This window comes from Ixodes scapularis, unplaced genomic scaffold (assembly GCF_016920785.2).
Source record: "Ixodes scapularis isolate PalLabHiFi unplaced genomic scaffold, ASM1692078v2 PGA_scaffold9__187_contigs__length_104089568, whole genome shotgun sequence".
Lineage (NCBI taxonomy): Eukaryota > Metazoa > Arthropoda > Arachnida > Ixodida > Ixodidae > Ixodes > Ixodes scapularis.
Window position 1 is genome coordinate 3,358,220 of NW_024609884.1, and position 13,862 is coordinate 3,372,081.

General features: G+C 44.5%; 1 protein-coding gene across 10 annotated transcripts in view; it reads left to right on the top strand.

Moving 5' to 3' along the window:
- Positions 1–13,862, top strand: part of LOC8036305 (piezo-type mechanosensitive ion channel component) — an 82,264-nt gene that overhangs the window by 22,992 nt on the left and 45,410 nt on the right. For 3 of the 10 annotated variants that reach the window (XM_040207901.3, XM_040207903.3, XM_040207902.3), the window contains exons 9-15: positions 3,560–3,625; positions 4,822–4,857; positions 8,314–8,538; positions 10,620–10,750; positions 12,621–12,810; positions 13,023–13,101; positions 13,574–13,791. In XM_040207901.3, coding sequence (XP_040063835.2) covers positions 3,560–3,625; positions 4,822–4,857; positions 8,314–8,538; positions 10,620–10,750; positions 12,621–12,810; positions 13,023–13,101; positions 13,574–13,791 — 945 coding nt within the window. The remainder of the gene's footprint in view (positions 1–3,559; positions 3,626–4,821; positions 4,858–8,313; positions 8,539–10,619; positions 10,751–12,620; positions 12,811–13,022; positions 13,102–13,573; positions 13,792–13,862) is intronic. The other 7 variants (XM_040207906.3, XM_040500097.2, XM_040207905.3 and 4 more) reach the window with 3 other exon arrangements.

The following is a 13,862-nucleotide window of genomic DNA, read 5'->3' on the forward strand; positions in this document are numbered from 1 at the left end:
GTTCCAAACCCCGCATACTTCATGCACATGGTAAACTGATTGAATGCTTCAATCTCGTCATTAGCCCCGATAGAAACTTTGAAAATGCCCTCATACAGTGTGTTCTCAAAGAAATGTAGAGTTTTTTTTCACGACAAAAGTAAACTACTCTATGCCGAACGCTCAGTCGTGGCCCGAATGTTGCACCAGTGGTCCAGAGCGCATGCCAAAGTTTTTGAAGGAACAGTGTTCTTATTCTGGAAATTAATGTTGATTTTGTGGAAATTTGGATGGAAAAATGGGTCCCGTTTCCGGCAGTTGATGCCATTCAGCTCCATACATTTGTGGGATTGGTTGGCCGCCATTTTATCATTTAAATTTTCTGGAATCACTGATTAACTTTTAACCCATTGCATAATCTATTATACATAGCTGTATTCTAAATCTGCAATTTGCACAAAAATAAATCAAACATTCCCTTGGCCCCCAGATGTTGTTTGTTGCTCTCTCTATTGATTCTTCGACACCCGATACATTCATTCAGTAGTTGCTACTGTGTCGTACTGTTGGAAACATTCAGGAAGGTGGAGAGCAACAAATATAGCATCTGGAGTGAATATTCGATCTAATATTTGTGCGAACTGCCGAATGTCGTCAGATTGGTGGCAAGACTCGTGACCGGAAAAGATAGTGCAGTCGTCCCTTTCAAGTAAAACTTTGTTCATTTCTTTATCAGCTAATGTGACGCTCCACGTTGAGGTAATGTCGGCTTTCTCACTCTCTGTCGAGACCAACCGAATAGTCTGAAGGAGATGGAGCAATAGTGGTATGCCGTGCACAAAACAAGCTTCGAAACCGTAACCCAAGCGAGGTTCGTGTTCGGGCTTCCTGTTCTTTAATGGACAGCACGAATAACACTTGGTGATTAGTATAGCCAAGGGGTTAAATAAGATAGTGGTTAATTCAGAAACTTTGGTATCGGTTTCGAACCACTAGTGTTACATGTGGGTGGAGACTGATCATTCGGCAATGCACAGTTTAATTTGTTTGATGATGAAGACACTGTAAATTATTTCTCAGGAATATGACCTTTTTGACAATAAAAAAAACGTCTAAACTTGATCTCGAAGGTCCCAAAGGAGAACAAAAATATAATCCCCAAAAGTATGCCTGTTGTTGAACCCCGCCGTGGGCATAAGACGGGGCAGTCCCGGAGATACATAACTCGACACACAAGTGCGTCGCAAGGTTGCACAGAAATGGCCCCCCTCCCCCCAAAACGCCCATCAGCTGTGCCATACTGCTCTAAAATACTGACATTTTCATATTCTGAAAAATAAATTCGGCATATGTTCGTCGGTTTATGTCGACAACACCAAATTACCCACCTTCTTCCCGACAGCCGGGCATCTAAACTTAAAAGATGTCTTTGAAAAAAAACCTCAATCAAATTGGTAATGCAGTTTTAGTGCAGGCTTGTGTGTGTTGCCAATAATGCATGCGAAACTGCATGCATGCATGGCCGACCCGATTTAGGCTTGATGCCCCAATGGAGTGGAATGATGATTGAATGCTGCTCTTCATATGGACACTGATGCACTAGTATAGCGATTTTCGAGACTCGGTTTCTACCTTGCATGAGCGTTGACCCCAAGTTTTATGCCGTGCTGCTAATACTTTCCGAAAGGCTGTTCAGAGTTCCTGGATGGAATGTATCTTACAGTATTTGTATCGTCCTGTTCATTCTGCCTATGCATACCTGTTTTATGTCCCCTTTTCTTTGGGCATTACTACTTGCTGCTAAGGAATGGATTACGACTGTGCAAAATGCACATGCCTCTACATTCTTACCGTCACCCTTTTCTACGAGAAATTTAAAAATGGAACTGCTTTTTCCGTTTCACGATTCTCCTCTCTTGGAACTTATTGCGATTAGTATTCAACTTTTATTGTGCATTTGAATTGCTTCACCAAATAGTATACTAGTCTTTTTTTAGGACCGGGAAAGTCTTGCCTTCGGAAAGTCAGACTTGGGCTATAGTATCTGGTTTGCCAGGGCCGTGCAAACTCTTACTGGTTTTGAAAATCTCATTATTGTCAACAGTATCCTTAAAGGGACCATGAAATGATATCGTATGGAATATCACTAAGAGCATATCGTGTAGTGTAGTGGGACATTCGGCGAACTAGAATATGAGGGCAAGGAGCCAGAATAGTGATTTTCACTGTGGCATTTTTAACTTTATTGGGATTCACTTAGTTCCGAATGCTGTCAGTAGCGTTGCAGCTGAATGTCTCACGAATCGGACAGCAAAATCCATCGCCGGTTTGCTTGCACAGAGTAAGAATTGGTCTGTCGACGAATATTCGGGTTTGCGTACGTGCTCAATTAACCTTTTGTGGTCGTGCAACTTTTCGCCTTGTTGGGCCCCCGGGTCAGAATTATTTTACACTAAAAACAATACAATTACTTAGTGGCCGTAAAATTAAATTCATTATCAAAGTGTCTGTGAAACCGTATTAAGGTGGCGATGCAAGCGAGTTGGTTTATGACTTGGGAAATTGGAAACAGCGCGCAAAAAGACGAAGACAACGAGAGAAGAGCACAGGACAAGCGCTTGTCCTGTGCTCTTCTCTCGTTGTCTTCGTCTTTTTGTGCGCTGTTTCCAATTTCCTAAATGTCTGTGAAACACGTGTTGGGTTCTTGGATTGTACAACGAGGAGTTTCAGAAGCTTGTTCTGCACCCATGTGGGTGTCAGCTGTGACAAATGGCAATGTCCATAAGGCTCATTTACAGAACTGTTACAATCATTCGGTTCATCACAGACTTTCAAAGCTCTCTTCAGGGTTGTCCTCTCGCTAAGCCACCTTCACTTTTACTTGAATTGCTAAAATATTTTCTGTCAAAAGCAAATAGAGCAAAAAGCTGCCATGATAAACAATGTGAGAATGTGCCAGGGAAACTTGGCTCGTCCAGAGGAAAAGAGTAGAAAAAGTCAGTTTCTAATGTAAAGCTAAAAAATTAACGGCATCATGCTTACGCTCCTGATGAGAGATGGTACAAGTTTAAATTGTCAAGGTGTACGCGACAATTGGTCGCAAAGCATAAATGAGACTGGGGGGGGGGGGGGGGGGGGGGGGGGTCGGGGCGGGGCAGGGCGGGGCGGGGCGGGGCGGCCTGATCGCAACATGAATATTCCTTTGTTAAGTGGCATCCGACACATGACCTCAAAGGGTTAATGCGTGACAGAAATTGCCGAACAACAATGTCGGGAGCACAGCATGTGCACTAAGCATCATCAAACCAGGCATGAGCCAGGAAAACACTAGACATGTTTTTCTGTTCACGAGTTAAGGAAAAAGCGCTGCTTGATTTTCTGCTGTGCATTCTGTAACAGGAAGTGCGTGGAACTAAAGATGGATGCGTGTCTTAAATACTGTGAACATTGGTGATCATGTCTAAGCGGTAGTATTTACTACAAAAATTGAGAAAACACATTTAATGATCCATTTAAAATATTCAAGAAAAATTATGCATGAAATGAAGAGAATATATGCTTGATTATTTTTTTGCAACAGTTTGAAAACCATGGCTGCAATATTGCTCTTGCTGAGATGTGCAGAGTCGATCCAAATAGCCCTAGGGTAAGCCAGAGTCTCAACCCTGATTTGTTGAGGGATGTTTGTCGCTTATGTCGAGTTCTTTCGCTTCATTTTAGCACTAGTAGTAAAATTATGCTCTATACAAACAAGTCCCGAAGGTACCATGTGTTATGGTGCAGTATTAGAAATGCCTATGTCACTTCACTGTGCCAAAGAATTCTGCTTGCTATTGCATCCTGGTTTTTCTTTGTGCCTTTGTGATACACTATACGAACCTAGTGCTTGCCAGGCTACGAGAAATAAAATTGGGAGGGCCTCTGGAGTCTGGGTTTGCACGACCCTGGTTTAGGCAGGGCCACCAAGCAGTCATTTGATCCATGGTCGACTCTTAAAATAATTGTTTTGGTCATCGGGAGTTACCGCCAGGTCCAGAAGGGCATTGGGGCTGCCAGCTGTTTATTCTTAGGCTTTACAGGTGTAGCCCTGAAAGCTGTGGTCTCTGCGGATGAGCTATATGGCCAGGAGGACACGATATAGGGGGCTAATTGTCACAATACGTCGGATAACTAACCACCATTTGCTAATTAACTCCTTCATTAGTAAAAATAAGCATGGTTCTTGTTAGAAACTTGCTGGGCATCATTGAAAACCACCAAACGAGCAAATATTAAAAATATTTGGGGCACGTGAAAAACACACTCCAGTTACTGCGGGGGCAAGGCTGGATGTGTGAAAATGCACATTAAAAAAAAAGGAAGAACCATGTGGGCACGCCGCCGGCCCTGCGCACTTTGCACTAGTAGTAAATTGAGCAGACCATCGCGCTTCTCACACACGGCACCAAGTCCTTCTAAAGTTTTCTGGTTTTCAATGATGCTCAGCGAGTTTCTAATTGAACCATGTGTTTACCTTTACTAATTAAAGCCCCCCTGGCCGTAAAACTTGTCTGCATAGGTCGCATCAGTGTAGCTTTTGCAGCTTTTTAAAAAGAAAAAACAGTTTGTAAAGCCGCCCCCGTACATCTGTATTTGAACCACTGAGCTGCCCGGTTGACTGGCCGAGTTCCGACAAACGTGCTGTTCTGGCTCGATGATTGCTTGGGATTCCTCCCGAGACTCCCTGCCTTTCTCCCGTGTTTATGGGCTCTTCCAGGTTCTGCCTTTAACGTGAGTTTCCTTTCTTTTCTTCCCTCCTTTCCCTGGGGCACGCCGTATCTTTTGCGTTGATGTGCTCGGTAGGCCGAAGTAGACGAAGACGCCAACCAGAAGGCTCCAGTACGTAAACTAATCTGGGTTGTTGGCTTTTTTGTTTGAGAATTTTTCTGTTTGAAGGACTTCCTGCATGAGATTGCATAGTAATATTTGTGACTTAATTAAGGCACTGGTCTTGGCATCTCTCGTAAGCAGAGAAAAAAAATAAAGAAGACAACTTAAAAAGCATGTGAATGGCTTTTATGGAAGACAAGCTTGCATTGTCAGGCTTAAAAGGGATGACATAAAGGCATGTCATGGCATTGGAGTTTTTTTTTTTTTTTTTGGAGGGAAACAATAGTGATGATGCTTCTAAGGCTGCTTTTAATTTGGGGACATCTGTCTCTTGGTGGCGAACTTTGTCACTGTTTGGTTGGGAGCTCGAAGAAATTAGAGTTGAGACAATAGTCACCCATGTTGGAGGTCCTTCCATGGGAACTGCTGCTCAAACTTGAATCACAGCTGCACTGCTGCATGCTTTTGCTACATTGCACTGTTCTTTTGCCTTGTCAATGGCCTGCACCTGCCTGACTGTGGATGCAACGCATGCTTCCCTTGTGGCATTTCTTGACGGGACCCAGCTAACATGTAGACAACATAATGTCTGTGACAAAAGATGGCCTCGAAGTTGGGCATTTACTTGAATGATTAAGAGGGTCCTTCAAAGTGGCTCCAAGTTTATTTTTGTCTCTTAACTTTTCATGAGAAGATTTTATGTGGGCGCTTCGAGGCTGATATACCAAATTATTTTCAGCCCAGCTGTAGATCCCTCCTAGTTGTGTTCCTTTCCACACTCCCCTCCTCCCCCCCATGCCACGAGTTTGGAAGGTAATTTCCATGGAAGGGGAAAAGGTATTTTTTCCGCAACATAGACCCAGAGTCAACCACAAACCTTTTCTCTAGTTGTGCAATGGTCTTTAGCAGGCCTTGTTGTTGCTTGCATTTGTGAGCTTGTACTTTGAACTCTGTGGATAAAACTTCACTGCGAGAATAGTGATAATATTGGGAGGCTTGACTTGCAGCTTCTGGTGAGCAGTGAAATGACTGCTCCTGGCTGACAGTCACGGGAAGAGTGTAGTCAGATGTTAGGTCTGGTGTTCAGATGTCCAGACTGTTTTATTGAGGGCTTTAAAAAGAAAAACCAAAAGTAGCGTGGTTGAGAAAAAAATGATACAAGCTTGATCGTGCTGACAGCCTGGCAAGCACAGATTGTGTGCTTTCCAGGGAAGAAGAGAAGGGCGTCTGAACAGCACCGCCTACCCACGGTTTCCTCTTGTATATAACATGCCCCGAGATGGCACAGCATGACAAGAAATGCCGTGAAGCACTAAAGATTTCGCTCTTGCGTGCTCCGACCACCGACCCCGGATAGCTCAAAGGGGCTTATCAAGTTTCTCATTAGAAGCTTATGTTTACTTTCACTAATTAAAAATTGCAAACGACCACACAGTGTGCTGCGATTGACGGCGCTAACTGCTGCATTGTGGAAAGGCGTATTGAAGGAGATTTGCCTTTAGCCAGTGTGCTGTACAATGTTTGCCATGGGTTCTTTGCTTTCAGTGGAATTGGTGTAGGAGGCGTGTGCGAGGAGGTGTGTGATTTGGTGGAACGATTGTGCGAGATGTCGCGTGTGTTGGAGTACACAGACTTGCTTCTTTTTTAGCTGAAACATTTTTTTTTAGATTGGGGGCACCCGTGTTTGTGCCTGCGGTGGAAGAAGGGAAAGTATGTATATGAGCTGTTCTTTAGAGGCACAGAGAGCACGCGAGAATGGAACCTGTGCGGCAGCAGTAGGGTGGCAAGGGAGCGGGTGGGTATTTGGCAATGGCGGCTGCCGAAGGGGTGGGGGAAGGGAGAGCGTCGCCGGACGGGGATGTAGCAAGCACGATGGGGAGGCGGAGAGTGCACTCTTCGTGATCACATGGAGAGCTGGAGAACAGCGGTGGCCTGCAGAGGGGAACGACGGGGAGAGCAGTGGTCTAGAGTGAGTTTCGAGTTGATACACCAGCATTTTTTTGCTGGGGCACTAACAGCTACCGCTCTAAAAGTTAAGTAGTAAATATGAGTTAATCTTGCAATTCCTGACGTCCGCCGTGGCTGGCAGTTTGCTCCCGGAAAGAGTCTTTTTTTCTCAACCACCCTATTTTTAGGGATTTTTGAAAGCCTTTGCTGAAGCACCCGGTATTGGGATGAGTATGCAGAAAGTTTTAACTATTCATTTAGTTTTCTTAAGTTTAAAAAAAAAAAAAAAATTGACTTGGGCCACTCTTTTAGAAGCATATGCCCTTTGATATAGCTGTCATGAAGCAGTGCTGAAATATAAGGTGAATATTGATTTGCTACCAGCCATGCTTAATGTGGATTATTGTCTTTCTTGCCAAAATGTCTTGACTACAACCTTTTAGGCTCATTGCAACATAATGCAAAGTGCGGTCGTTCGTGGATCGGACAAAGATAATGCTGCTCATATTTTCAAAACGGGGTTGTAAAGATTCAGTAACCCTATGTGAGTGCCAGTCTCTCGCCTGTAAGCAAAAGTGCCAAGCTCCCAAGGTGTTGAAATCTTTTTTGTATGTCCTTTCTTGTCAGTCTCAGCTTGGATTATTGTAAACAATTTTAGGGCTATAGGCTGAATCAGGAATGCCTGGTGTTTGGGAGAGAAGAATTGCACATTTTTCTAGCTGAAAAAGTAAACTGCATAGACAAGCGTTCAGTCTCTGCCCAGATGTAGCACTAGTGGTTGCGGCCAGTTGCCCAAGTTTCAGCGCATACTGTTTTCTGATTCGGAAGTTGGAGCTCGCAGACATATGGAGTTAAACGGTGTCTGCTACCAGAATGGGCCCTAGTTTCTCGTTGAAAATTTCCCAACAATGCTTCTAATTTTTGAATCGGCAAAGGGTAAGAGCCGAAACGTGAGCGTCTGGTCACAACTGCTAGCGTGCATTTTATTTGGGCAGAGACTGAGCATTTGACAGTGCATAGCTCATTTCTGCAGCAAGAAAAACATTTCAAACGCCCGGTAAACTATTCATCTCTCAATTTCCAGAATATTTGGCATGAATGGAACTTGTGATCCGGAATAAGTGGCCCATGGATCCACGCTGGTTCATAACCTTGGAATGATGTGTCTGCATGTGAAATGTTTAGAATGGAGAGGTGGGCTAGTTGGTGCATTGCTACGAAAATAAAAGTGCCAGAGAATGGGACAAGGAAGGTGAGACAAACAAAGAGCTATCAGCAAAAAGAATTTGAGTACATCACCGAGTAGAAGGTATATATTTCTCCGTTTTCCTGCATTAAAGATGAATTTCTCTCCTTGGTCCCAGTCTCTGGTGCTTTTCTTCTCGTTGAAGTGCTTAGCTCCACAAAAGTTCACTGCAAGAGGTAACTCGTTTGGAGTGTACTATACATACAGGGGAAAATATGGAAAGCACAAAGAACAATGCCTTACTTTTGTGGTTACCACGACACCATTTGCAGCTGTTGGACAATGATCATGTGGGCCGCTCGTACCAGAGCATGGCACCAAAAGAAAGCTCGGAGCCAATGAGCAGCGGCGGCGGGTCTTCTCAAGACGTCGGACACGTGACTTGTGTGGGGGGTCACGTGGCTGGTGCCATGGCTGCAGAGGACGACACCATGGCTGGCAGTGCACCTGAGCGGGGCCCCAGCGGCCGCCATGTTGCATTCATGCTTGGACTCCAGGCAAGGCCAATGCTTTTGCGTAATTGCAAGCAGTAAACTTTAGCAGCACTGAATTTGATCATAGATCACAACGTGATCCTTTTTTTTTATGCAAAAGTCCAGATAATGGTTTTCATAGTGAAATTGACCGTAAGCGATAGCAGCTTTTGTGTTCTAGGATGTTTAGAGTGCTTAGATTATCACTATAAAAAGACAAACATAAAAACCCTTTTAGTTCCCCTTTGACGTTATGTTGGACACATTCCATCATAAGAACAGACAGATTGAACAACATTGAGGCTTTGAAGCTGACCAAGATTTTGTCAAGTGTTCTGTGTACTTTTGGCTTGGTGTAGCTAATACATTTACTCACAAATGTTAATTGTGTCTTATATTACATTATGTGTAGGGTGACCACCCGTCCCGCAACTCGCGGGACTGTCCCGCATTGAGGGCTCGTGTCCCGCGAGAAATTCGAAAATCATCAAAATGTCCCGCCTTTCACACTGTCGTAAAATTCACTCCGCAACTCATGGTGCTGCCAAACAAAGGGGCACGGGAAAGTGCGGAGGTCGCATGGTAATCGTGTGAATCGCAATGATATGTTATTTTCTATCCAAGCATTGCGGGAAGCGACCTTCGTTCTTGCAGGATATTCGACGCGCATGCGTGGTTGTGCCTCTCCCTTTGGTGGCAAATATCGTAAGAAAAATTGCTCGCCAAAAGTTTAAATATGAAATATTGCAATAATTTTCAAATTGCTACGTCAATGCGAAAAGGTTGCTGTAGATATTTTTTTTTAGTGAAGGCAGCCGCATTTGCATCGGTCGGAAAAAAACAATGCTAAAACATTGTGTATGACCATGTTGATAAAAGTAAGCGTTGGCAGGAAACAAGAATTCGAATAAGATTTCCTGTTTCTTATTGCCATTTCATGCATTGAGTTCTAAGATCGTTGATTTTTATGTTTTCAACTTCGACACAATAAATAACATGTTTGGCATTAAAACAAATATATCAGTGGGAGTGGAAATTATTTGAGTTTAACTGCTGCAATACAATTATCAGGTGTATAAACCGTGCAGGGTAATAAATGCCTTAACAGAGCTTAGGTTCGTTGTGTGCGTGTTAATATATTTCCTCTAACCCCCCCCCCCTTGCCCCGCGTGTCCCGCATTTCGCTAGGAGGGAGGTGGTCACCCTAGTTATGTGCATCCAGTGCTTTGTTACTCGCTTTGTTTTTGTTGTGGCAATATTATTGTATCCTCTCTCACACAATATTCTGTCAGAGTCTCTTAAAGGGGCACTCAAGTGGATTCTGAGATTGTCTATTTGTTGTCATAACTCAGTTTATGGGCTCTAAGCATCCTAAAAAACCCGAAATTACATTCAAAGGCGGCCAATTTCCCTATTAAAAATCCAATCGAAGATTGTGTCACGTCCCCCTTCCTGCGGTGAACTAAATTTTCGAATATGTGCGCCTTCAAAAAATTAGTCCTCCGGGAAGCCGTCACTTGTGATAGACTGTTGCGTGCCCTCCCCTGCTGCCTTCCCGTCCGGTGGCGCCACCTGGTGTTCTGCGCCACAGCGCAGAAAAACAATTTTTGATTAGATTTTTAATAGAGAAATCGGTTGCCCTTGGATGTAATTGCAAGTTTTTTAGCATGCTTAGAGCCCATAGATTAAGTTATGATACAGTCGAATCTCGTTAATTCGAACTCGAGCCGAAGCCGAAAAAACATCGGCTTTACTCCGCTCTTTTAGGATCGGGGAAACTAGGTGCCGTGTCTAGGCTTTTCGCGTGGTTTCATAGCTGGGAGCTGGCTCCACTTGGAGAAAGGATTTAAGGTGCCGTTTTCGCGCTTCAAACTGATGACATTGGCTCGCTCCATGAGACAGTTGATGCTTTCGCATTAATAAGTGAACATCTCGAAGGGCAATTTTCATCTTGTGAATGAAAAGGACTGTTTGAATGAAGATGCCATTCAAATTCATATTATCTCCTTAAAAATTATTTATAGGCAAACACAATGGCATAAAAAATTGAAACCTTTAAGTGACTTCTGAGAGGCAAATTCCAATGTGACTTGTTTGTGCTGCAGGGTTGCCGTCTGATAACGCGAGGCAGCTACGTGGTGACACTGATCATGATGATGGCTTGGAGCATCACCTACCACTCGTGGCTGACTTTCATTCTGCTGCTGTGGTCGTGCGTGCTCTGGATGGTGCCCAGGTCAGTGTCCGCATTCACTGGGAGCGCAGGAACCTGGATTGGGGGGCACGTCCCTGCTATGTCTGCAAAATATTATCTGTACTCTCTTGGAAATATTTGCCAAAGCAAGGTACTGTGAGCAACCTAGGTATTATGAGAACACAACTTTTGTAAAATTTTGCAAATGGAGGGCAGTATTATAGACCAGGGGTTCTCAAACTGGGTTCCGGGGAACACAGGGGCTCCACGAGCTGGTCTCATGGGTTTCACAAACACCCAAATTGCAACCCCCATCCCCCCCCCCCCATGCCGCAGGCTGCGCGGCAGGACCATGCAAAGCACCTTCATCTCACTTTGTACTGACATTGCAATTGATATGGTGGGGATATATGGGAAGCAACACAAGCAAAATTGCCTACAATTATGCATCTGTCGCTTCTCGGTTGGCAAATATGGAGGGGGGGGGGGGGGGGGGGCAGTTTAGAAGCTTCCTGGGGTTCCGCGAAGCCAAAAAGTTTGAGAACCCCTGCTATAGACCTTTGCAAAAATTGCCTTTTGTGCTGCCATCTTTGTCTGCTGGGCTGTGGAACGCCTTGTGAGCATGCGCTGTTTGTCTGCTGTGCAGTAGATCAGACCCTGCGCATGAGTCCACAGCTCAGTGATTCAGCTTTTTTCACTCGAATGATAAGCGATGATAAGGTTTATACTACAGTAAAACCTGTTTAGAACGAACCCACGTACAGCGAATTATCGTCGATATCAAACTCACAAAAAATTTAAATAAAAATGCATGTAAAAAGTACCTTTTATAATGAACAACACATTGGCTATATCAAACTTTATTCTCCCGGAAAGGCTTTCAAAACTCGCTAACGATCGTCTTCTAGCCTGTCCCTTCCCCCCCCCCCCCCCCCCCCAAAATAAAAGAAGTAGGAAAGAAAGAAAATTCCAAAAACTCGAGTTGCAAACAAAATTGAGCGAAGAGAAGTGATTCAGAAGGGGAGAGAATGCTAAAAAATACACTTTGCATGCACGCACAGAAAAAAAAAATCTTCATAAAGCGTTTGCTTACGAAGAGAAGCAATTCTGAAGGGAAGATAAAAAAAACAAAAAAAAACTGCACGCATGCAAAAAAAAAAAAGCTTTCTAGCACGTTTTTACAAGGTGGAAGTGAAGAGATGGAGAAAGAACGAGAAGCTCCCGCGGCCCGCCTTACAACGAACGCATCGTGGAAGTTCGTTGTAAATGGTTTTTGCTATATCAAATTACTTGTTATATCGAACTGATCTTAGTGTTTCGTGCTGTTCGTTATAAACGGGTTTGACTTTATACCTGTGAAATATTGAGAAACTTCCTCATTGGTTGGATTTACAAAATATTGATCCTACTATGTTCTAGATGGTTACATTTATTTACTCTAAAATACTGGGGGAGCACCCAGCCCACTTTCACTGAAAACTGGGTTAATCTAGGCATGGGTGCTTAATGTATAATTTGCAGAATTCCCAAGCTTGGAAAATGTTTATAGTGGGCGCTTGTCCGAAGTTCGCTCTTCCGCGATATTATATGGCATTTATGTATTTATTTGCAAATACTTCATTCTCCAGTCGGAAGACTTGGTGGAATTAGAAAGAAGAAAAAAACAATTTCAAGGTAAACACAAACTTAGCTTTAGTAGTTCTTCAGTAGGATCCGAGGGGGATAGGGCTTCTCTTTCATCTTTTGTTGCGATTAGATTTGCAATGGCAGTTACTAGAATGGCAGCCACTACAATGGCAGTTACTTGGTGGCAGCTGCTTAACTTCCCTACCAACATAAATTAGTGCTCCTTGAACTGTGCTCGTAGACAGCGATCTTGAATCGAGGTCTGACCCCTCCGGCGGGCCCCTAGCTCGCGGCTGGCTTGTCTGCGGTCATCGCCGGCACTGGTGGCATATGCGGAGCTGCTGCTGCTCCTGCAATACCTGTACAGCCTGGCCCTGACGGATGAGGAACTGCCGCAGAACCTGAGTACGGTCAACCTGGCTCAGGTGGGGTTGATCAAGTACCACGAGAACTCCTACCAGCCCCTGGCAGTCAAGGTGGGCCCATTGTCTCTTGGTTCTTCGATTGGCGAGCATTGATTTCTTTCCCGACTAAACTTGGCAGATAGACTCCGTCAGTCTTTTAGTGTAACATGCAGCTGGCCTTAGGTTGCACTAGTATGTTACTGGTGTCGTTAAAATTAAAACCTGCTGGTTTTATGTTTCTGGTTGGGCCTTACAAACAAGTGCTGTATTCTTTCCTGGCACAGATTCTGTTTACTGTGATGTTCTGGATTACACTACGCCAGTACATCGAACACAAGACTGCACCTCCGGAAGCTGGCATTGGTAAGTTTAAACTCTAAGGAAACGTAATAAGCGATGAGAGCTGGCATTGTAGGTGCATTTGCATTCAGATAAAAAAGAAAACGGGACAAATTACTTATTTCTCGTGGTCTAGTATCCGAAGAAGGCGTTTATCTTACTTTTTATACCATATTTTGGTTGGTTTTCTTGTAGTACTCAATTTCATCCCACAGATTTACCGCTGTGGTATCTGACAGATGCATTCATCACAAAATGTGGCAGATTTCGACAATCTTTCTGTACAGTGGCAATGAATAATTGTATTCCATATCTAGCCTGCATTGCAACTTTAGTTAAGTATATATCTTCTACAGCGGGCTCTTTTACGTGCTAACTAGTCATGAACCAACTCGCCCGCATGGCCACTTTATTCCATAGCGGTTGGCTTTGCTGGGCCAGCTGGTTGCGCAGAAATGGGGTCTGCCGCGTGTGACTGGGTGGGGGCGGTGTGCAGAGCTGCGCCGGCAGATGAGCACAGCCACCAGCAGCCTGGGCATGGGGACCCAGCTGCGTGTGCGCCATTTGGGGCGCCTGATCAGCGAGTGGCTGACGCACTACTGGATCTGGGTGGTGGCCATCATGCTTATGGTGATCTCACTGGGAGGCACGGACGTGGTGCTCTACCGCATCGCCTACATGCTGCTCTTCCTCTTCTTCATCCTCGTGTTTCAGGCAAGTGGCAGGCGTTCCTCGGAAGCGACCAACATGTCCGGTTGGCCGGAGGGACTGGGAGACTCGCGCTC